Source organism: Dermatophagoides pteronyssinus, unplaced genomic scaffold (genome assembly GCF_027571235.1).
Source record: "Dermatophagoides pteronyssinus isolate colony J.1.1.1.1 unplaced genomic scaffold, Derpt_VIB-CSIC_2022.12 sq0001, whole genome shotgun sequence".
NCBI classification, from domain to species: Eukaryota; Metazoa; Arthropoda; class Arachnida; order Sarcoptiformes; family Pyroglyphidae; genus Dermatophagoides; species Dermatophagoides pteronyssinus.
This window is the reverse complement of record NW_027461525.1, coordinates 1,733,533-1,758,775: the sequence shown is the minus strand read 5'-3', so window position 1 is coordinate 1,758,775 and position 25,243 is coordinate 1,733,533. Positions and strand designations below refer to the sequence as shown.

General features: G+C 27.2%; 2 protein-coding genes across 3 annotated transcripts in view; one reads left to right on the top strand and one right to left on the bottom strand.

The window, feature by feature from the left end:
- Positions 1-17,351, top strand: part of LOC113793221 (uncharacterized) — a 21,146-nt gene extending 3,795 nt beyond the window's left edge. Inside the window, exons 3-5 of one of the 2 annotated variants that reach the window (XM_075820565.1) lie at positions 9,449-9,507; positions 14,897-15,253; positions 15,317-17,351. In XM_075820565.1, the coding sequence (XP_075676680.1) occupies positions 9,449-9,507; positions 14,897-15,253; positions 15,317-17,128 (2,228 nt within the window). In that variant the 3' untranslated portion in view covers positions 17,129-17,351. Of the gene's footprint in view, positions 1-9,448; positions 9,508-13,681; positions 14,705-14,896; positions 15,254-15,316 lie in introns of those variants that run through there. The other variant, XM_075820568.1, reaches the window with a different exon arrangement.
- LOC113793230 (QRFP-like peptide receptor) lies at positions 17,148-25,243 on the bottom strand. The gene is made up of 5 exons (XM_075820588.1): positions 24,484-25,243; positions 20,618-21,315; positions 19,069-19,432; positions 18,017-18,995; positions 17,148-17,905 (listed from the first exon to the last, which is right to left on the bottom strand). Exons 2-4 carry the CDS (start codon positions 21,142-21,144, stop codon positions 18,654-18,656), a joined length of 1,233 nt encoding a protein of 410 aa, XP_075676703.1. The 5' UTR covers positions 21,145-21,315; positions 24,484-25,243; the 3' UTR covers positions 17,148-17,905; positions 18,017-18,653.

Sequence of the window (25,243 nt, the reverse complement as noted above, 5' to 3'; positions counted from 1 at the left end):
TCTTTCTCTCTCGCTCTCTCCACTAATTGAATCCTTCAGGTTTCATCATCATCATCAAAATCATTATAAATATGAATGAAAAAAAACAACCGATAATTCTTGATAAGATATATGTCATTATTTATAAATTTCATTTCTATTTATGTCAGTCAGATATGATTGGATTTTTTTTATGATTAAAAATTTCAAATTTTCTGTCTCCAAAATTGGAATTATATATTTTAGAATCGAAATAAAAATAGAATAGAAATTCCTTTTTCACAAAAAATGAGGAAATGATTTCATACATTCTTTTTTTTGGGCATTTTTTCATCATCATGCATGGATGAATGACTAAAATGATGGAATGAAAACGGTAAAAAAAATTCTTATATAGAAAAAATCATATTTCTTATCCTTATTTTGATCAAGGTGTTAATTATTATTATTATTAACAATATTAACAATTATCAATCATGTCAACTTGATCAACAGGTTTCTTTTTTGGTTTTGTTCAAAATTTCATCATAACCAACAATCAGGATGCAAATCATTCATTCAGGTATATAAATCCTTTCATTTATCCATTATGATCATATATGGAATTCTGGATTTTTTTGTTGTTGTTGTTGTGATTAATGATTCTCATTTCTTACCACAAAGTTATTTTTTTCAATTGTAAAAAAAAGAACTGTATGGATAATAATAATGGTTTTTTTCTTTGTTTAGTATCATCGACCTTCATCATCTTTTTGTTGTTGTTGTTTCGATTGTTGTTGTTGTTGAATTGATTGTATACGATTATTCATTTCAATCTAACCAATTTTTTTATGATTGATCATGAATTAAACGTAAGATGATGATGATGATGGATTTGAATTCAAAGTTTCTTTTCAATGATAATGATAACTGTAGGATCACATAACGGCATTTTCTTTTGAAATTCAATTTCAAATTTTCATTTGATTAAAAACAACAACAGTAGAAATTAAATTCATCATTATTGCATTTTAAATAGGCTTCTGATATGATCATCGATCAATCTTATTGAATCAATGTAATTTTATTTTATTTTATTTTCGTTATTAATACAAAAAAAAACATAATGATTTCCTGAATCATCAACCAAATTTATGATGGCGGTATTGATTCAAATTATTTATGATGCTATAGCCACGATCTTTCAATCTTTTTTAAATTTTTTTTAAATTTTTAGTTTTTTGTTTTCTAATAAGCAAAAAAATTTAATTCAATTACACACGAATAGATCACATGATTCAGTCATGATGGCAATCATCATCATCATCATTTTGATGAAGATTATTATTATCATTATCTACTGTGAATGGCAGACAAATCAAATCAATCTAATATGATGACTTTGGCCACAACCACGACAATCAAATCAATCTAATATGATGAAAAAAACAACAACAACAAAAATAATAATAATTTTAAAATTTATTAATCTCAGTTCTGTTCGTTATCATCATCATCATCATCATTGGACCATCTTTCTATCTATACTCATATCTTTCAATCTATCAATCAATCAAGCTGAAAACAATGTTGTTGTTGTTGTTTTGGTGCAAGTGAAGGAGTGAAAGAAATTGAATTTTTTTTCTCTTCTTTTTTCTCGATATATTTTCTTATAGTTATTTCAATAATTTTTGTTTGTCTGATGGTTTATCACATTCACTATTTTCTTGAAAGATACTGCTGAATGTATAACGTGTATAAAAAAAAACTTTCATTCACACACAAGCTTTATTCGGGAATTTTTTTTTTATTTTCGCTGATGTTCTGCTTCCTTGTCGCCAAGTAGGTTGTTGTAGATTAGCTAATTATACCTAGACATGTTGATGATGATGCTTTGATTCATCGTGGATCAGATTTTTTTTCGATCTTTTTTCTATGCGAATGATGTTCAAGATTTTCAGACAATGTCTGTGTGTGTGTGTGTGGAAATACTTAGTCCTGTCAAAAAAAAGAAAGAAAACATGTTCCAATTGATAGACATCCACAAATCCAACAATAGGAACAAATGATGCATTAAACAGCAATAATGTTGTCAAATTATTTATTTAATCATATTTATTATCCTATATAGTCCATTATTTCACTAAATTGGTTCCAATTTAGTGCTTAACGGGGTTTCTATTTTTTTCCAACAGAAAAACAAAACAAAACAAACATATTTTTGACATGTAGAACAAAAAATGATTTGGATTCAATCTATTCAAAGCAAACAACAACACCGACAAATCCTGGTTTACAATACAATATATAAAATTTAGTTCAGACAAATCTTCTGGAAAAAAAACAATTCCTGTGATTTAGTTTCTATTTTTAAAATTTTTTTTTTTAAAATTTTCTATTTTACAAATATCAATAAATGTCATTTTGAACTAATTTCGCCCATCCTGTGTTTAATTGAATTTTTGTTTTTGTAAAAGAAAAAAACATTGACAAAATTATTGAAAACACCCTGAATATACGGTGGTACCTAAAGTCAAAGAAAATTGTTGAAATTCAAAACAAAATGAAAATCATTTCGTTTCGGATATTTTCCGGTTATCAATTTATCAATTTTCTATTTCTAAACACAATCATGTTTGATGATGTTAAATATTGATAGATTGAAATTAAAATCATTTCCGTAATGTCCATCAATGTTTGAAAATTGATTTGTTACAACATCCATTAAATGATGATGATAAAGATTATACAAAAAAAAATGATTAATAATAATAATAATAATCTTAAGATTGAAAATGTTGTTGTTGCTGTAAACAACATATTTTATTTATAGATGAAAATAAATGTTAATCATTTAAAGATGATAGATAGATTGATAGATAGATTGTCACCCCTCAAAATCAAGTCATGATTTATAAACAAAGTTTTCACATAAACATATTAATTTTATTCGAAAACAAAAAATGTAATCCATTCACCTCCTAATCAATAATCAATGATAATTAAAAATATTTCGTGATTATTTTCATGTGGTCACCATCATATTGAAATCTTATTTGTAAGCACGATCTTTACAATCCACACGATGATGATTGAATGTTTTTTTTCCAACAAAAGCTCGTGATTGATATTCAATAGATGTGGAAAAAATTTTCAGAAAAACAAAATACAAACCGTATTCAAAATACTAAAAATATATTTTTTCAGTGAAACAATAATGAAAAGAAAATTTTTTTTTTCAAAAATAAATGAATGTCAAATGCCGAAACAAAATACAATCCGATAAGCCAAACAAAACCCGAAAAAAAAATCTTCAATGATCATTTGGTTATTTCATTCGGTTTGGCTTTGTTTTGATTTTTTTCTAAATAATCTTTTATTTTGGCCTAGATTTTCTTTTTTAAATCCTCACCATTTTTTTTATATTTGTATATTTGGGTTGACCATTTGGGATGAACACTCGAGCAAATGATCAAATCATCACGTTTTTTGTTTGTGATAAATAAATAAATGAAAAACAACAACAAAGTATCCTCAAACATGTAAATAAGCATTTTATAGGGGAACCTTTAATCATTGACATTATCAGGCGGTGTTCTTCAACAATAACAACAAAAAATCTAATTACCAGTAAAATATCATCATCGTAATCCATCTACATATGATAACATAACAATCCATAATCGACAATACACGCGATCATGATTAACATGATGATGATGATGATTATAATTCCTATATATGTCTTCTTCATTATGTTAATCATCATAAATGATGATGAAGCAGAAGCTGCCATTTTAACCAACTGTTGTTGTTGTTGATGATTATGATTATGATGATGATGATGTTTTGAATAAAATATTAGATTTAAATTTAGAACATAGATCAATCGATAATCATCGATGTTATTGCATCAGTCATTTTATATAATTTACGAAAATTGACTTTTTGTTATTTTCATTTATTTATTTATTTGGATTTCCAATTTGATTGATCGTTTTTTTTTACATTTTACCAAAATAATTTCATTTGTTCATCGATTCATTATAACCCATATATCAGTAACAATAATAATAATACCCACATTGTTCATCATAATGAACCTTGAATAATTTATTCCTTTTTTTCTATTCAACAACAACATCATCATGAATTGAAATGATATGAATAAAAATGTCACACACAGACACACATATACATAGAATGTATTTATTTTCAACAAAAATAAAAATAAAAAGGTCAACAAGTTTCAAGCATTCAAATAGCCTTCTATTTTGAAATGGAATTTTTTATTATTATTATAAAAAAAACTTGACATTTATGATTTGTTTTTCCAATGATCATATGAAGATAATATCCACTCTTTTTTTATTTATTTTAAATTTTTTTTCTATGAATATGAAACAAAACAAAAAGAAAAATGATCATTTGTCAACAATTTTATCATTGTGTGTTACCAAAATGATGATGGTCTCAAGCTGATAAGAAATTTTTTCCAAAGTGAAAAATTTTTTCCAATTGTTGATGACCATCGAGATTGGCCAAAAGGAAATTTGTTGTCGTTAATCTTGATGACCAAACATCATTCATCATTAAAGTTTTTTGTAATAATGATGATGATGATGATGATAATTATAATGATAACAAATCATTCAAAATAGAAATGAAAAAAATTATTGAAAATAATGATGGACATTTGAAAAACATTCACAATTTTGTTATTGGACATTTTTCTCTACTGTTGAAGAATGAATATTTGATTTGAATTTATATTCATAATGTTGGGATGCACCATTACGCCTTCACGTGTGGCCTGAATGCCTTGATTGATTGATTGATTGATTTTTTTCCTTCAAATTTTCTTTTTTCAAAATTACAAAACATCAATGTAAGCGAAAGTCAACGTTTATTTTTCATCTTATCAATTTGCATTAGCAATTGAAAATGATTAAATTTGTCCCAAACGATCAAATACTCCACCCATTTTGACGGTTGGGTTAATTTGGTTAGAATGATTCTTTCTTTCAACAGGAAATGTTTCGATGTCGTTCAAATACAAATAAAAATGTCTCTTGTTTTTTTCTATTTTATTACGTTAATAAATTACTTTTATTGAATCAAAGATTATTTTATCGTTTTTAATGATTTTAGTTTACCTGTATTTGTGTGTATGCGAGAAAACGAAACAGCTTCACTTTTAAGCCATAAATCTTGTAAAGTAAAGAATGTATTGTCCGAAGCATGAATGACATTCCTGTGTTTTTATTACCAAATCATCAATTAATCTGAGAAAATTTTATCGGATTTATTAAAAAAAAACTTTCAGGATTTTTTTTTTGTGTTGTTCAGTAACATCATTATTATTATTGATGATAAATGAATTGCATTCAATTTTATTCTTTCTTACCTTGAAATTTTCTTTCTTTCTTTCGCTAATGAATATTAATTTTATTATTGTTATTGAATTGTCTTATTGAATAATCCAAAAGATTTGATGAGTCATTATTTTTTGATTTCAATAACTAAAATAAAATAATACATCCGATTTATAGAACAGAAACAATTTTTGTGGGAGAGTTCTATATATATTTTTTTCTAATGTTGGCCATTGACCGTTGATTCAAAAATATTCATAGGTTGTTTGCCTTCTGCATAGATTTCTCCTTAGATTTTTTTTTCTCATACAGCTTATAAAAATCAAAAGACTTGATTTTTTTTTTTGTTCTTTGTCTATTCAATGTTTCCTGAATCTTTGTGTGTCTGTCTGTATCTATGTGTTTATTGGTGCGTTTGATTGATTTTTGATTTTTCTTCTATCATTCTCTATTGACCTATACGATCATCGAACTTTTCAAATTCATCTGAATCCTGTATGATTTTATTAGAATTCATTTTTTCTGAATGGTCATTCTTCTGGTATGTGTGTGTTTGATTGGGTCACCTGTACAATCTTGTCAATCATCATTAATAAGATAAGATCGAAAAAAATAAAATAAAAACATTCTTTTCACACACACACAGAGAGAGATGTCATTCGAATTATACATGCTGGGCATTTGGTAAAATTTTTAGTTTTCGGATGAATTTTTGTTGTTTTTGTTGTTGTTCTATTGAACCGACATCATAACCGAAAAACAAATCGAGGTTATTGTGAAAGAAATCTTCATTTTTATTATTTACCAGATTTTAACTATTTAAATATTGATGTCATATAGAAGAAAATGGGCAACAAATGGTACTACCACCACCACCATCATCATAATGTTTTTTAAGTTATTGTCACGACTATTATTTCAATAGGATTTGTATCGGATTCTTTTATTTAACATTATGTTTTTAAAAAGTTAATGTCAATTTTTTTTAACCTTGATCTTTATCATTTGAATGAAAATGATGAGATTTTACATTTCATTAGACATTGGCTATTCTTTTGTATATATTTGATTAAATTATACAACATTGTCAAGATTCAATCACTAATGATGGGAATCTATTTTTCGAGAATGGTTAACATTTGTGGTTTTTTTTTCTTTGGTCATGGCATCCTTCTGGCCAGGATGTATTTTTCTATTTCTCATTCTGAATACGGAAATGTGAAATTAAAATTCTTTATATGTTTTTCACACTGTTTTTTACGTATTGGATGAATATTAATGAGATGATGATTCGATTATCGTTAATCATTATGATCACTATCTTTATTGATTAATCAATGAGATCATTAAATTACCCAACAAAACATTCTACCAGATGAATTTGATATAATTTCTTGGCTATCAACAATATCATCATTTTTTTTCAAAAAAAAACTTATAAAATATTCCAATCACTGATATTTATCATAATTACTAATTGGTAAATTAATAGCAAAAAAAATCATCAGCATAATTCAAATCAAACTGGTTTTTTTACATTTTTTCAACGAAAAAAAAATTAACCACTGGTCATTCGAATAATGTTTTATTTTGTTTTACTTCCTTCATTTGCCATCTTAATTTTCCAAAAAAAATATTTTCATTTTGAAAAAAAAGAATCTCAATGATTATGGTGTTCAAGTGAATATTTTCTTCTTTTTTTTACTGATTATGATCTTTCAGACATACACACACACACACGCAAGAATTTTCTTCCTACTTTATTAACTACTGAGAACTCTTTTTTTTGATGATAACAGACTATCCTTGATTTTTTTCCCTAACGAATTGTCTTCTTCTTCTTCATTAACATCGTAACCAGCACCTGTCAATTATCACCAGTTCATTGTCTAGTATGTTTGTCTGGTTTATCTTGATAGACTTGTGAATTTTGGCCATTCGATCATCATTGTCATTGTTTAAAAATAAAAATAAAAATGAAATCTACATTTCAAGTAATGATTATGATTGCCAAATCAGATTAGTCTGGTTTTCTTTTTGTTTGTTTGTTTGGTTATTTGTTCCAGTTGTTACCAAACATGATTATTGTTTTTGAACAAAAAAAACTCTTGCAAAATGAGGATGATAATAACAAATGATATGAATCTTTAATGATTATAATAATCAATTAGTTTTATCATTAACTGTAACCATCAACAAGGAGGGGGCAAAACGAGCAATTATAAGGAAAACAAAATGTCTCAAGATATTTCAAACAGACATTATTATCATCATGATCATCAATGAATTCATATGAGAATATTGCTGGTTTTCCTGAAATTCAAAAACAAACTAGCATTTAATCAACCCCTTTTTGTTTTTCGATCATCACAAAGATGATGAACAAACATTAATTTTAATCTTTAATTTTCTTGGCCTTTTATCAATCGAATTAGTTATGTGATTATGATTGATCGACAAGATTCCTGATCCAATTCGTGACCGACTATGCATGATGATAATAGCGTAACAGTTTTTTATTATTATTTGAATCATCATCATCATCATGTTTTTCTTTTTGATAAACATTGATGATGAATTATCATTTAATGATTATAATAATCAAACAAATCTATAACATTTACTGATTGCCTGATTGTCATAATTGTTCATTTTGTCTAACACACAATGACAATAGATCAGAGTTGAGTTCAGATGATTCAGATGATGATGATTTTGACTTTATGCCAATCATCATTGGTTTATATTCTATCTGTGTTTGTTTGTTTGTTTGTGTTTTTTTGCATGCATGTCTTCCGCATTCGTTTTGTTATATGAAAAATTAACATTGGGAAAAAATGTGATGTGAAATGATTCTTTGTTTTGGCACAATCATACACAATTGGTTATCTTTTATTAGATTGAAGATTTATTACTCTCAATAAAATATTCATATATAAACATTCTAGATAGAGAAAAAACAACAACAACTAAACCCAAATAACAATCGAAAAGATCCAATTTCACCACATTTTTTTTTACTTTAAACAATCATTGTTTTGCTCATCATTCATTCATTCATTCATTCGATCTATTCAAGCCAAACTTTTCCTTTTTGATAATGATGAATGGATTATCATCGTCATCGTCATCATTAAAATTTTGTTTGCATTTTCAAATGAATCAACTTTTCAACATACATCAATACAATAACAATAAATACCGAAACATTATTATATAACCGGCTTTGACTATATAGTAAATAGATAATGTGATCTTTGTCATCATCATCCATTTATAATGATCTAAATTTCCGTATGTCTTGCTGGGTTTTTTTCTTCTACCAATGTCGATGTTGATGATAATGATGATGATGATGATGAGAATAAGATCGATGAATAGATGTGTGTTTATATGAGAGATTTTTTCTTTTCTTTTCTTGAGAGAGTTTGTTTCTTCCTATAGCTTATGATTATTAATGTCCTCGATAAAACATCCCACAGACATCGAAAAGGGTTGATAGGTCATATTGTTATTTCGTCAACTAATATATTTCATTATTGTTGATTGTTGATTGTTGTCGTCTATAATAACGCTAATGATGATATTCTCATTGTAGGGTCGTCACTATCATTAATGTCCAATGTCCAAATGAATTTCTGTTGTTGTTGTATGAATGAAGGTCAATATTTTTTTTCGATGATGATCTATTTTGTTATTCGGTTCAATGACTATACAAATGTTAATAATGATGATGAAATGATCAGGAAATCGGTATGTACACCATCAGAAATATTTGATGGAATAATAATTAACTGAAAGAAAAAACATCATCATATTTTTTCCAACAACATTATGTTATACAGGTTGTTTGTTTTTGTTTGGTTGGATTCTGTTTATTTTTCTGTATTCCTAAATAATTATCTTTGTTTGTTTGTTTGTCTGTCTGTTTGATAATGATGGTGATTCTTCATGTCATAACTATTTATTGTGAACAAAAAAAATTCAAATAATTACGTAATTTTTAACCACCATCCTAATATCCAATTATCTTTGTTGTTGTTTTTTTTCATTTGATTGTTATTATTCTTATCTGATGTTGAATTTGTTTTTCTTTTTTCTCTTTTGTTTTTTAGTGTTGGTCACGATCGACAACAAACCATGTCAACTACAACTTTGTGATACTGCCGGCCAAGTAAGTTTTTTGTTTGTTTGTTTGTTTATTATTTAGCTTTGCCTTATTTAAAGAATCTGTACATTTATTTTTTCACTAACTAATTTGACTTAATTTAACTGTCTGTCAGAAATTTTTCTTAAATTTATGGTTAATAAAATTTACGGGATTTTTTCTGTTCCTCTATCCATCATTAGCTGAACGACGGGAGCAAAATCATTTGTCAAAATGGAAGAAATTAAACAAATTTTTTGACTTTGCTCAAGGTAGTTCGACAATAATTTTGCATTTTTATCTGTATAAGATATGGCCATAAAATGATTATCTAAGCACGATAAACACGCAAACAAACATTGTGAATATTTTTTTCTAAATCTCTTAATTCATATTCAAATAGTCAAAGTATATAAAGGTAACATATAAATCAAAGTTCAAGTTACCTTGATAAAATGTTTGGTTTGCATTTTTTTACCGCCGAGTGAGAGTGAGAACATAGTGTACTTTGACCTTATCTTTATTCAAGCAAAACAAACCCATCAAAGGTCATAGTACACTATATTTAAAGGTCTGTTTAACAAAAAAAAAGCAAATATCTTTTGGCCATTGGAATGAAAGAACAAGTTTACTTTTTTTTCCAAAAAAAATATTTATCCACGTTGTCAAACTTGTTTTTTTCTGTTCAATATAAAATAGTTTTGCACTTTTACCTTGCAAATTCGTGTCAATTCTTTTGAATTGTGTTGTTCTTCATTTTATTCCTACTTATTATTTAAACAGTCATTTAATTATCTTTCCATAATTTTATTGTATGACATTTTTTTATGGCTAAAATTATGTTGAATTGAGTTGACGGTCGCCAGTTGATTTTTGATGATGCATTTTACATTCGTAACAATAGCATCAATTCAACAACAATAACAGCAAAAAAAAAGCGAAGCCATTTTTTTGTATTTTGATTTGTATTTCGTTAGTAGCCATTAAATGAACCGAACCAAAAAAAAAAAAAAAAAAAATGAAGTAAAGATAAAAATTAATTGTATTTGTCAGATCAGTGAATTTTGAGTGTTTGTGTGTGTGTGTGTGTGTCGGGTACGTTTATGAATGAATATTTTACCTGGTAAAACTTGCACTTTCAAATTTTAGGATTTTTCGTAAAATTTATGACCTTATTGTTTAGGAGAAAAAAATGCAAATATAGAAATCAAATGAAAATATTTTTTTTCCAAATTTTCCATTCACAAACATTTGCAATATTCATATTGTTCTTCTCTTCTGAAAATACAATAATTAATATATCTGGATAATAATTTAGTAACCAGATATAGAAAAAAGAAAAAAACTTTAAATTGTAATCATCCATCTATAAATAATTCGATGCAAACGGTAGATTAAATATTCTTTTATTTCATTGAATTTTGTTGTTATTATTATATCACATGATCACCGATCGTAAACAAAATCACCATGGTCATTACTGTCAAGGTTAAACCTTTAACTTGGTTTTTTTTGAACAAAATAAAAAATGCAATAAAATTGAAAAAAATATGGCCAATTAAGCCTTCATAATTCTAAAGAAAAGAAGCTTATAAGCATCAAGCTAAATATAAATTTTTGAATGGAAACATCCTGTTTGTTTGTCTCTTACCATTGCTTTCATTGAATATAAATATGTTTCGATATTTTTGAATACTGTACACCCGAGATAAACGTAATAATGTAAAAGTCGGTTCGGTCATGCTATCCATTATTTGTAATGATCGATATACATAAACAGACTCTATAGCTTTTGGTCAAAGGTCAAAATTTGAACTTGTTGTTGATGATGATCATCATGGATATGGTAATGGCGATAGAAAAACGGATATGATAAAGTTCATTTTTCAAGGATTTATTATTAGAAAAAAAAATTACAATGAAAAAAGATTACAGCGAAGAAATTCACAACCTAGAATTTTGTTGTGGAAATTTTTTCTGTTTTCTTCATCTCAATTCGATCCAAAGCTAGTGATTATCCTTCTCTAGTTTTTTTTGTTCTAAAGTGTAAGACGAAAGAAAATAAAAAAATCGTTTCCAGTGGTGTTAAATCCTTTAGACACACACACACTATCAGAATAAATGATTAGATATGTGAGGAACGAAAGAAAATGTTAAAAAGATGAAAAAAAAAGTAAATCGTGAGAACGAAACAGTTCATACAACAAAAAAACAACAACAACAACATTGCTGACAATGATGGAATGATGATCGTTCGATAGGAAAAATGATGAAAAAAAGAAACACACCACCTCTTCTTTTCACGTTTTTTTTTGTAAAAAATAATTATTAACTGATAATCATCAAACGCCCACATCTTATCGAATGATCCATGAATCTTATAAGGATTATATTCCCGAACAAAAAAAAATGGATTGATTTTTTCCCCTTAAAAACTCTAGTTTTTTGTTGTTGTTGTTGTTGTTGTTGTTGATTTCATTTCATTCGTGATTGGTTCATGTTTCGTTATTTTTCAATTATGACATACCTTTGACAATAGTCGGATGTTATTACCTTTGTCGAAGGATTTAATCGTTTTTGTTCTTGTTATTTTTGTTTCATCAAAAAAGATATATCATCATCTCTTCAGAAAAAACAAAACAAAACAAACGGGAATGATTGAGAAAAGATCATCCATATAACAATAATATTGATGATGATGATAAGCTATTAATTGTTTTTTCTCCAAAACAAAATCCAAAAAAGGAGGTTTTTAACCTAGTTCCAATTATTGATTGGTTAATTCAATATATTCATATTCCTTTTTTTTCATATAATGATCACGTGTTTGAAAATGCAATAATTTTTCAAACGAATATTTAAAAATTGAAAATTTATTTGTTAATTTTTTTTTTTTCAACAGGATAACAGGTGTAATATAATAAATAACAGGTGACCGATCCTAGTGAACATCTGGATTATTTTTATTCTGATCAATTAACATTGATCATCATTATTGTTGTTCATTTTTTTTTTTGTAAAAGGTTTTTTCCCTGTTGTTTGAAATGAAAACTGAATGGCCAAAATCAATGATTCCAAATTTCATTATAGTTAATAAAAGATGATGATGATAGTTTAGTAAAATTTCTATCGATGCAAACACCGAAATAATTATAATAATTGTTGCTGCTCCAGTTTTTTTTCGGCTTTTCGCTCTTGTTTTGATTGAATTTTCATGTACGTTTTTTTTACGAAAATTCATCCAATTAACAACCGAAACGAAAAGAAAACTATAGTTACCGTTATCATTAGTGATTTCGACAAGAAGAAGAAAAAAAATCTATCAAATATCTCTATTTCGGCTTTCACAAAAACTTACAAATGTCAATGATCGATTTTTTTTTCTTTCACGCCGCCATTATTGTCATCATTTTCATATGTCAATCATCAAGATTATTATCAATTCGACCTTAAATTTTTGTAAATTTTGTCTGAAATCTTTATGTTAAAAAAATGCAACTTTTGGTTATGCTTGCCCAAAGGGTGTTTGCTTGCAAATTTTTTTTTTGTTTCGTTATGTCAGATTTTTCATATTTTCAGATTTTTTTTTCGTTAGTCATCAATAATATTGATGCTATCAATATCTTGTCAATGATGATAATAAAAGGTATAATTATCCAAAAGAAAATTCGAAACGAATTCAGTCTCATTATCATTATTATTATTTTATTTATAAATATCATTCTTACCTGTTTAAATAAATTGAATGCAAAAAATTTTGTAGGGCAAATTTCATTATCATCGTGATGATCAAACATAACACAACTTGTTAATATCATCACACACACACACACACACAAACGAACATACCGTTACATACACCGGTCATTTTTGGATGATCAAAGTCAAACATAAAGTAAAGTTGATTCGTTTGTAATTATGTACTATTGAACAACCAAAAAACATTATGTAATCTTATATTCCGATCGTATTGAACGGAAGAATAGCTTAATGTTGATCATCATCATCATCATCATTATCATCATTAACATAATGTTGGTTGATGATATAAAAGAGTGGAGGCAACCAAATGAGTATTATTAGCAAAATAACATTATATAATGACAAGTGTGTGTTGCTGGCCTTTGGCCAGCAGCACGCACACTTGCTTCAGCCCGTAGATTCTGGCAGATGAGCGGCTACGCCGCCCATCGCCCAAATCTTGGCTGAAGTTTTGTTCTTTGGGATTCGATCCAATTATTTATTTGTTTTCTATCCATTTGTTTCGGGTCTCACCGAAAATCGGTCCAAGAAAAATAGTGGAGAAAATCGCCAAAAATAGCCACAAATATTGGCGCTTTAGTTAGTTCCTCCCGGAAAACCTAATTGCACAAACCTAACCTAACCTGCTTAAACCAAATTTAAATTATATTTGAATATTTCCATTTTTTTGCTATTTTTTCCTATTGAGATTTTTTGCAAACCATAATTTTCTCTAAGGCCGCAGTCCCATTACAATGAGACCGGGGCCTAAGCGTTAACAATTGTTTCTATCCCGAGGCCATTCATGTTGCGCACGATGTTGCGCACATTGACTTTTTCTGCAGACCCTTTCTAACACATTTGTCAAATTTCCTAACACATTTCTCTGCTAATTGCATTTGCTAACACATTTCTCTGTGCACGACACTCTCGAGAAGCTTCGCTTCTCGTGTTTATTATATAGATATATGACGAACGTTACATGATCATATGATTTTATGTATAGTGATCATCATCATCATCATCATCATCTAGAAATGATGGATGAAAAAAAAATCGATTGATTGATTTACTTCATTGACCGTATGATCGATCGATCGGTCGACCGGTTTAATCTATCAACAAAACTGTTGAACAATGATGATGATGATGATGATGATGGACTTGAAGACTGAAAATTAGCCAATGGAAATACCTTTTTTTTGTTGTTGTTTGAATGATGTTTGATGATGGTGGCCATCATCAATGATCGGTGTATTGATTAGTTTTTTTTTCTTTGAGTTTAGGTTTATAAATAAACACACACACACATATAGCCAATGGAAAAAACAGGCCATTTTAAAGATTTTATTTATTGTTATGGATACATGAAATCGAGTTGTATCACAAACATTGCTAAGTCTTGTTTTGTTGAAAAAAACCAGAGAAATTTTTTTCACCATTCATTTTTCGAAATTGAATATCCATCATTAACAAAATATAGGTTAAGTGCATGGATATTTGTAGAATGATTTCTATAAAATAATAATGTTAATTTTGACACCTTTACACGATTCTTTTCTTTTTTGTTTTTTTTTCAATTTCTTTAATTAAATTAATTAAGACGAGATTTCTTTTGTTCAATCTAGAAAATTAATAATTTTTTCTCATTTCGTTTTTTTTGTTGTTGATATAGAATGAATTTGATTCGATTCGGCCATTATGTTATAATCACACTGATGTATTTTTGGTTTCATTTTCGGTTGTATCTCCACGTTCTTTTCGTAATATCCGACAAAAATGGTTACCCGAAATTCGTCGTACTTTTATGGGCAATCATTCAAAATCCAATAATCAACAACAACAACGTTCAATGCCACCATTCATATTGATTGGAACTCAATGCGATCTTCGACATGATGTCAAAGTATTGATTGAATTAGATGCAAATGGCGAAGAACCGATCTCATCGGATTATGCACGAAGTATGGCCAAAAAATTAGGCGCCATCTGTTATATTGAATGTTCGGCATTGACCCAGAAAAATTTAAAGGTTTGTCCAAATGTTCTTAGCATTAGTTTTTTAACTTTTTTTTCAATAATTTTTTTTTCGCAGGAAGTATTTGATTCTGCCATTCTAGCTGGTTTGGAATATCAAAAGAATCAACGTCATAAACATCCGAATCATCATTGTACTGAATTTATCAATCATCAGAAAAATTCATTAAATGATTCACCCAAATCGCCATTTTCAGCAAAACGAATGCCTAGCGAATCTCGATGTTCACATAGAAATGAAAAAAATTCAATCTATCAGGATTATGGTCATCGACATTTTCTTCCATCAACACCTCCTAAATTGGCACAAATATCTGATGCTAAATTAGTAAGTTGGCGCAAATCATTGACGAAATTATCTGCACAAGAAGCATTGAAATCTGAAGCTGAAGCTAACCACGAGAATCATTCCCATTATGAAGATGATGATGAACATTCTTATTATGAATATCATCCTTACTATCATCCAACCGCTTCATCGAATATATTCGCTTCAAATGTAACTACAGCCAAATTATCTACGTTCTCACCATTGACATCACCGATAACTTCGCCTAAATTTCCGAAATCGAATGTCATGAATGACAAAAACAATGTTGTTGATAATAATCGATCATCATCGAATTCAAAAATGAACGTAACAAAATCGAAAAAAACCAATAGTTCAAAATCAGACAAATTACAATCAAACTGTCAATATGATTTGGAATCAACAAAAATCACTGCCTCTCATTGTCATATTCCATATCATCACAATCTAATACCAAATTCTCCACGAAAGAATCGTACAATAATTGAAGATAATGACCGAGCTCTGATGAAAAATGATTCTAGTCTCCTTGCAACAGATAAAAAACGATCGAACAATAAATCTAATCATTCCACATCATGTGGTTATCAACCATCAATATTAATGACACCACCTTCAAGTCCTATGATATATCATCCAGATTATTGTTACAAATTGTCATCACCTCAAAATTTATTGAACAATCCTTATGCTATGACAAAATATATAACACCATATGGTACGACAGTAACTGTTGTTCCTACAGCTGTAGTAAGATCACAATCACCGGCTCCAATTTATCAAACAAATCATTCTTCAAGACAGCATCCGCAGCAGCAACAACAACAAAAACACCAAAATTCTGCCCCATCCACACCTATCGTACATAATCGTTCAATTTTTCATCAATTAAATCCTAATTTATGTAAATCTGAATTGAAACAATCAAAACAACAACGACCAACGAATTCACCAAAAACCAATTTAGCAACAACACTACGATCATCATCATTCTTTTTTCTGCCATCTCATACAGTGAAAATGATGAAAAAACAACGAGAAATTAATGATAAAGCAAAAGAAAAAGGAGAACAAAAGAAAAAATTATCTAAATCCAATTCAACCGCTTCATCTCATTCGATGGCTTCATCGTGTTCATCATCATCATCATCATCGTCCATTCATTCATCAAATGAATTATTCCGTACAAACGATCAATCAAATACAAATAAATCAATGTTGGATCTATTTCATCAAATTATGGCGACTAGTGTAACAGAATTACGTAATAGAAAAAGTTCAATGTTTCGACGTTTAGCATCATCATTATCATCATCATCAGGAACGAGTAATCATTCACAATCAAGTCACCATCATCATAATAATACCTCATCATTATCAGCGTGTTCATCCAAACAAGAAAAACAAAAATTAAAACTTAAAAGTGAAAAACTGAAAGATTTTTATTATTATGATTCTTATGATTATGAAGAAATTGATCTGGATCGTCGAGGAAAATGTTGTGGTATTCGTAACAGTAATGGTAGCCTTTGGTCTTGTTGCTTTCCAAGGAGCTTTTAGAATTTATCTTGCCAATCAATTTATTTACAGAAAAAAATACATTTTTTAATTTCCTTAAATTTAAATTTTCATATTTATAAATTTTCAACATTCATTATCATTCATTCATATTATTATATTCAACATTGCCAATCATATATGTGTATCTACAAGAAAATTTATTAAGATTCTTGTATCTTTTAAACATGTTTTCGAAAATTAAATAAATTTTTTTTTCATTTGACTTATCGTAAATAATAGTTTTCATTTAAATTTTAAAAAAAATCATAAAAATCTGTGGAATAAAACAGTCCAGACAGTTTTGGAATTTATTCGATAACTCACCATTCGTTTTAAAAAATCACAGTTTTTTTCATGATTCATGACAAATGTTATCCAGCCCAATGGAATTATAACGGCATTGTTACATAACATTCATGATTACAGATAACCAATGTATCCAGCTTGTTGCAAAATTTCGGTAGTTATCAAATTATATTCCATAAAATAAAGATAAAGCTATTAAAGATTAATATAAAAATATTTTCGTTATCATTTATTTACAGCAAAAAAAAAAAAAAAAAATAGATGATTCGAACAGAAAAAAAATTCAAAAATAGTTGACTATTTTGTCTGAAGATAATCGATATCATATGTTTTTGTATACAGATTTATAAATGACAAATTTAAATCATTTATAGCTTTTTTCCATAAACAGCTGTAAATATTATTATGTCTTATTTTTTTTCAAAATGTATTTAACATCTTATCGTGCAAACGATCTGAATCGATTCGAATCTGTACAAAAAAAAAAAAGAAAAAGAAACGGAAATAAGACATTAACAAAAGATCAAAAGTATTTTGGATAATAATAATATTATTATTATAACATTTGTAATAATGTCTTACATTTGAAAAAAAATTGAATCCATGGATACACGTCATATGAACGGAATTTTTCTTTTGAACATCTATATTACATTTGATAATTTGAAAAAAAGTTTCTTGTTTTTTTTTGTTATGTTTTATGTTGTTGTCTAATAAAATTGAGAAACAAGTTGAACGATAATATCTTTTTAAGCGGATTATTTGTTTATTTGTTTGTTTGTTTTTCCTGAAACGTTGTCTTAATTCATTTATCGTGAAAACAAATATAAACACAGCTCACTCAATGGCATTTGTCACGGGAACATTATTCGGAAAAATTTTCGATTATAAAATGGACAATGAAAAAAAATCAGTAAAATATTCGGTTTGTTTTCGTCTTCAAGATTTTCATCGTAAGTTTTAGATTCTAAATTTATGTTTCAACTAAATTATTAATATTTCTGAAAAAATATAGGCTTTAATTTGCTTAAAATAAAAAACTTTGGCATGATGCAGATAATATGTTGACCAAATGTTGATTTCCATTTTAAATTCTTTCGCAATATTTCGTAATTAAGTTTTTTTCTGTCAAAATATTAGTCCAGTAAAAAGTTTTTTCCCACCATTCAACCAGAATGAATGATAATCGAATCGATATAGTAAATGTTGCCCAATCAAATTATGGCATATTGTTGATATTTCCATTTGGACTATAACGTGAACTAGTACCTGGATCAGGTATTGAAGTATGGCCAGCATTTTCTGTTGATTTTTGACAACACATAACTATCCTTAAAAGACGCATAAAACCTTTTTGAAATCGAGCACTCATTGTCAGATAAATCACTGGATTAATTGATGAATGAAGAAAACCAAATAGATTTATACTCAACATTGTGAAATAATAATCATGTTTATCGAAATAATTTTCCTTTTGATATTGAGTGATTACACTGATCAGAAAATATGGTGTCCAAGCAATAGTAAATGAAACGACAACAACTAGAATCATTTTGCCTACCTATAGAAAACAAAATTTACACATTGAAACAAAAAAATATCACTTAATAATATTTAATTTCCTAATGACATACTTTTCTACGATTAACTTCTTGTCTCAATAGACTACCTTGTCGATGTAATATAGATGTACGTAGCAAGGCACGAGCAATACAAAAACAGGTAAATGCAATCAATGCCAATGGAATAAGATAAAGACAGATGAACAATATGGTAAAATATATTAAACGAAATTCATCATCAAATGTTGACATGCATGTCAATCGTGCAATGGTTCCATATTCACTTTTTAATATATTGATCACAGCCATTGAACCATTTAGAATATTAGGCAATGAAGCAAAGGAAGACAAAAGCCAAACGGCTAATAATATACGACATGTACGACGTTTACTTTGTTGCATACGACTTTTTAATGGATGTACAATAGCAAAATACCTAAAAAAAGAATACAAAAATAGAATAGAAATTCATTAATCAAGGATTATTCTGTAAATACAAAAAAAATAAAAACAGTTTCATAAAATTTAAAGGTTAATCCAGTGAAACAAAAAACATTATTGATTGATGAACAAAGAATTTGTATAGTAAAAAAAACCATAAATCAAATAAAGTGAATTCATTATTTTCAATATTTTTTGTTTTTGCCCTCACTAATAATGTAGCCAAAAAAAAAAAATAAAATGAATCAAATTCCATTTTAATCAAAATGGAAAAACCTGAATTTTCTTTGGTTATTTTTTTTATTATTACGAAATTCTATTTCATTGCAAAACTACAACGTTTCCATAGATTATAAAAGTTGTTGTTGTTGTTCACTAAATGGATTATTTTACATGAAAAAAAGCCAAATTGAATCAACAATCAGCAAAAAAAATGTTCAGATTTTTTTACCAATTCAATCTTTATCGATATTCATGTGAAAAAACTAATTATTTTTTATTTTTATTATTATTATCATTGATTTGAAAGCAAATTACAAATCAAAAAAAAAAAAAAAATAATAAATCATTTATTGGCACATCATAAAAAATATTCTGGCCATCTGTAAATCGAACATGAAATGATCGTAAAATGGTTTGCTTGCAAAAAAAAACTTTCTATCAAAATTAATCATTTCTTTTTCTTCTTCTTCTTTTTTTTCTGGAGATATTGATTAGTACTTTTTTCCTGTTGTCAACTTTGCAAATTGATGAGTTGTAATCTAAATTAAACTAAATAAAATCATAGCAAAAAAAAAGTATAATAATCATCTTGAAAATGATGATTACGTTTCAGATTTATGATCGTAATGAAAATGATAAAAACCATTCTTTGATAATTTGATCTAAATATATCCTGAACTGTAATGTTGTCAGATTATATGGATGGTTTTTTTCAACAACATCAGCAGAAAAAAAGATTATTTCTTTTGCAATTTATTTTCTATGCGGTTTCGCAAAATAAAAAAAAAACACTAATAGGATTGATCTTATGAAATAAATGAAAAAATGAACTAATTTTTATCGATCAAGTTTTATTTTTGACAAATTTTATAATAACTAATCTAATAACTAATCAATTTATAATGAACTACCTTTTTCGAGATTGTTGTACTGAAATAATAACTTTAAAAAAAATTACCTTTCAAAACATGTTGCAACCAATGTAAGCAGGCTAGCAAATACCATTACCGATTGTAAAAATGACATTATTGTACACCATGTATCATTCAATGCTAACCATTCAGCCGGTGCAAGTAATTCAAACATTTTTGTTGGTAAAACAAAAACACTAATTAAGATGTCACAACAGGCTAAATTAACAATATAATAATTGACAGTTGTACGCATTTTACGATTTGAAATGACAATATAAGTGATTAATAAATTTCCTAATGCAGCACTAATCATTATTACAGCATAACAAAATATGAATATAAATCGAACGATGAAAATTTGTGTTAAATCCGGATATGGATCATAAACTTGCTGTTCATTGTAGAGCTGTTGTTGTTGTTGTTGTTGTTGTTGTTGTTGTGAAGTGGCCATTATTATCATGGCAGTGATTGTCGTTAAATCTGTAGTAGGAATAGTCATAGTTGTTGTTGTATTCGGTGAAATAGATATTGTTTTCATTGTCGAAAATCTATGAAAAAAAACTGATTTCATTCACATTGTTTTGGTTCGGATGAAACTAATAATTGAAAATGTTATTATCGATAAAAATATTTCCAAACTTAATATAGATGATGATGATGATGGATGATGGATTGCCATATTGAATAATCATTTGTCACAAAATTCATTGAACATGACAAACAAAGAAATATGCTGAATATTCTGTGTGAACGAGAGAAAAAAAAACTTTATTGTTAATAATAATGATTTGGTGGCTTTTCAATAATGTTTGATATTAGACAACAACAATTGACATTCATTGATTGGTAAGAATTGAAATAGTGCCAAAAGAAGAAAAAATAACAGTCACAACAAACAAAAACTAAAGTAGGAAATCATCAATTCGAACAACATCTTATTATTATCTATATGTGTCTTCCATCACTGAAAAAAATAACATATTAATCAGATAGACATGGATTATGGCTTTATATAATCTCATATAAATGATGATGATGTAACAACAACAACAACATTCCAGTTATGACATTTAGAAAAAAAAGGGCTTGGTTATTAGTGAATTTCTTCTTCATTTTTTTATTCTGATTCGATGTTGTTGTCAATGATTTAATTTCCAGAAAAAAAAACTATAAAGGGAAAAAAAAGAAATATTGGTGCATTTGTAATGGAAACAAAAAATATTAATTAATAATCATAATTATTTTTTATATATTTGTAATGTGAAAACAAAAATAATAATAATAATAATGTATTACAGTGAAGACAACATTCGTTGACATTCAGATTGCAACATAAGAGTATTGGCCTATTTCTATGGAATTTTGGCAAAAAGTGAATAGAAATGAATAAACATTTGATGACAACAACATAACAACGATTATACAGAAGAATCATTCAAAGAATTCTTTTTTTTTGTGAAAAAAAATCTAAACATCCGATAATATTTTGAGGAATTTTTTTCATTGCCTTTTTATACGGGGGGAAACAAAAAAAAATTAAAGATCAACATTCTATTCATTATCATAATTGAATCAACAAAAAAAAAATATGAATTCGCATGGGATTTTTTTTTTCATTTCTTTGGAAATAAAAAATTGCAAAAAAAATAACATCAATATTCTGAAAGTATTCCTTCTTGAAAGTAATAAGTTAATATAAACAAGAAAAAAAAAAGTCTAAGGTCATTCATAGTAATCGAATGAATTCAAACAAACAGAAAAAAAACAGGTTATGAAATTAGAAAAAAAAGCAGACAAAATTAAAGAAAAAAAACAAGATAATTTCAAAGGTTTCATTTGTACCGAATTGTATAAATTTTTCAAATCGATTTGATTTTTAAAAAAAATCAGAAAAAGGAATGCTTTAATTTGGATTTTGTTCGGGGTTGTTATCCTGTTTTTTGGGGTATGATATCTCATGACACTTGTACAAACAAACAAACAAACAAAAAAACCGGGAATTTCATTTTCAAATTCTATTTGTTTTTTTTTTTTTTTTGAAAAGCCAAATATAATTTCTATTCACTAGCTTGACATTGACAAAATACACACACAAAACAAAAAAAGAAAGAAATTTATTATGGGAATAATGAGAATTGTACAACAACAACAACAACGATTTTTGTTCTTCACACTTGTGAAAATATCATATACCAAATACGATTCGAATGATGAATTTCATTCTTTCGTCCATTTTACTTTACTTGTTTAATATTACGAAATGTACAAAATGTGTTGACATAAAAAATTATCCTATCATTTGTAATACACCACCCAACAAATGATTTGATTATTTGATATAGAAAGCCATAAAAAATGATAATAACGTTGTATATAATTTTCAATCTAAAAGAAAAAAAAATTTCATTAGTGAACCCGAATAACAAAAAAACGAGCTAAAGATCACTGATCTTGAAGCATCAATCACACAATTTTTATAGTGGAAAAATAATTCTTCTGTGAAATAATAATAATAATAATAATTTTGTTTGGGCAAAAAAAAAAGATAAATAGACGATAATAAAATGAAAAAACAACAACAACAACAACAACATTCATCTGTTGACACTTGCGATAATGATATTAAAGAAACGAAAAAAATTTGTTCGCATGACAGTTTGGCTAAATTAATGAAATTAAAATCCAAACAAACAAACAAACAAACATTAAATGGAAGCAAATAATGGAAAGAAAATCTATGGTCGTTAGCGTAATTGTTATTTGATATAAAAAAAAATCGATATAATATCGACATCAGATACATTATTGTTTCATTTTAACTTGATTTGATTGAATAAATTAAATGAAAATGTAAGGAAGAAATTTTTATTGATACAAATAAACAAACAAACGTCGTACATTATACCTTTTTTCTTTGGAATTATACAAATTGACGATGTTTTTTGATATGGAAAAAAGAAAAATCATTGATTTAGATGATGACCTTCGAAGACAAGACCAAAATAAATTGAAACAGAATCAATATTATTCCTAGATTTTTTTTTTTTTTTGTTTTCTTCTTTTTCGTCATTCTTTAGATTGTTATTCATGATCATGATTGCATAGCATCTGTCGAAAAAACGTGCCATAACCAAATACACACGAATGCATACAATTTACAATATAATTTTCTGGATAAAAAGAATCTATTGTTTTTTGTCAACCGATAGTTGATGAGATTCAAACAAAAAGTTGAAAAAAACAACTTCTGTCCATAGCAACAACAACAACATTAATGAATTAATGAATTAATGAGAGTAAAAAATATTTTGAAAAAAAGTGAATAAATTAATTTTTTTGGGAAGATAACACCCGAACAAAACAAACAAACAAAAATATGATCCCCTGTAATAAATTTTGATCATCAAGTTAAATTAAAATTGATGACCACAACAAACAAGCATTACAGTGATGGAAGTGAAACTAGGCCAAACAGAATTTTGATTAAATAGATAATAAGAGGGGGACATTTTTCAATGTAAAAAAAACAAACTTTTCACTCATAGACTTGATTAGAAAAAAAAGTCAACGATTATGATAAAAAAAAATAACACAATTCTATCATCCGAATATTATAATTTAATATATTTAAAAATTTTTCATCGTTAATCTTGTTATCCAAGAGATAGATAGAAAAAAAACACCCTCAAACCAAACTACATGTTATTATTTACATAACCAAACAAAAAGAAAAAAATCCAAATATCAACAATAGAAAATTGAAAAAAATAATTCAACAACGAATCTCCATTTCTATCTCCATAAACATAACCACCACCAACAACAAATTTTTTTTGTATGTTAAAGAAAAATTAATTCAAAAAAAAGTCATGTGAATGATTGTAGAAAAATAAAAATAAAATATACATACCTTGGACATACAGAAGAAAATAATCTTTTTTTTTGAAAATTAAATGATTTAAATGAGATTCAATTGAAATTCGATGACAAGATAAAAAAATCTCGTAGGAATGTTTGTTTCGTTTTTTTTTGTTATTGATGGTGGTTGTTGCAACAAACACGACTGTCGTCATTGAAGTTAAAATTATCAATGAATGAAGATACCAGCAGAAGTTTATGTTGTGTAATGATTCTGAAAGTAAATTGAATTCATCTTTGAACCAAAAAGAATTTGTAGTAGGTGCGCATTCTCCTTAAATGATGATTTCGGGAGCGAAAAAAAAATGAAGCAAAGAAATTTGTAGCATCAATTTTACCCTCTTATTTTAAACATCATCTTCAAGCTGTCAATTGACGAATGAAATTCATTTGAAGTTCAATTTCAATTTTTTTTTCGTTATTGCTATCGTCATAAAAATAACAGCTTATATTATTATTATTATCAAACATCAAAAATTCTATCCCGAATGAATCGATGATTATCAACAACGATGATTGATATTTATATCGAAAAAAAAAATTATATGAATAAACAATTTGAACAAAAAAACGAAACGAAACGAAAATGAATTCAAAATGAACATAGGCCTGAATTGAATAAACAATTTTCTTGTTTTGTTTTGTTTTTCTACACACCACCGTCGTTAAATTTCTCGGCGACTTGTCAAAAAATCAATTTTTTGTTTTGTCGTTTTTTTTCAATATCAATTCATTTATTTACACAAATAGTG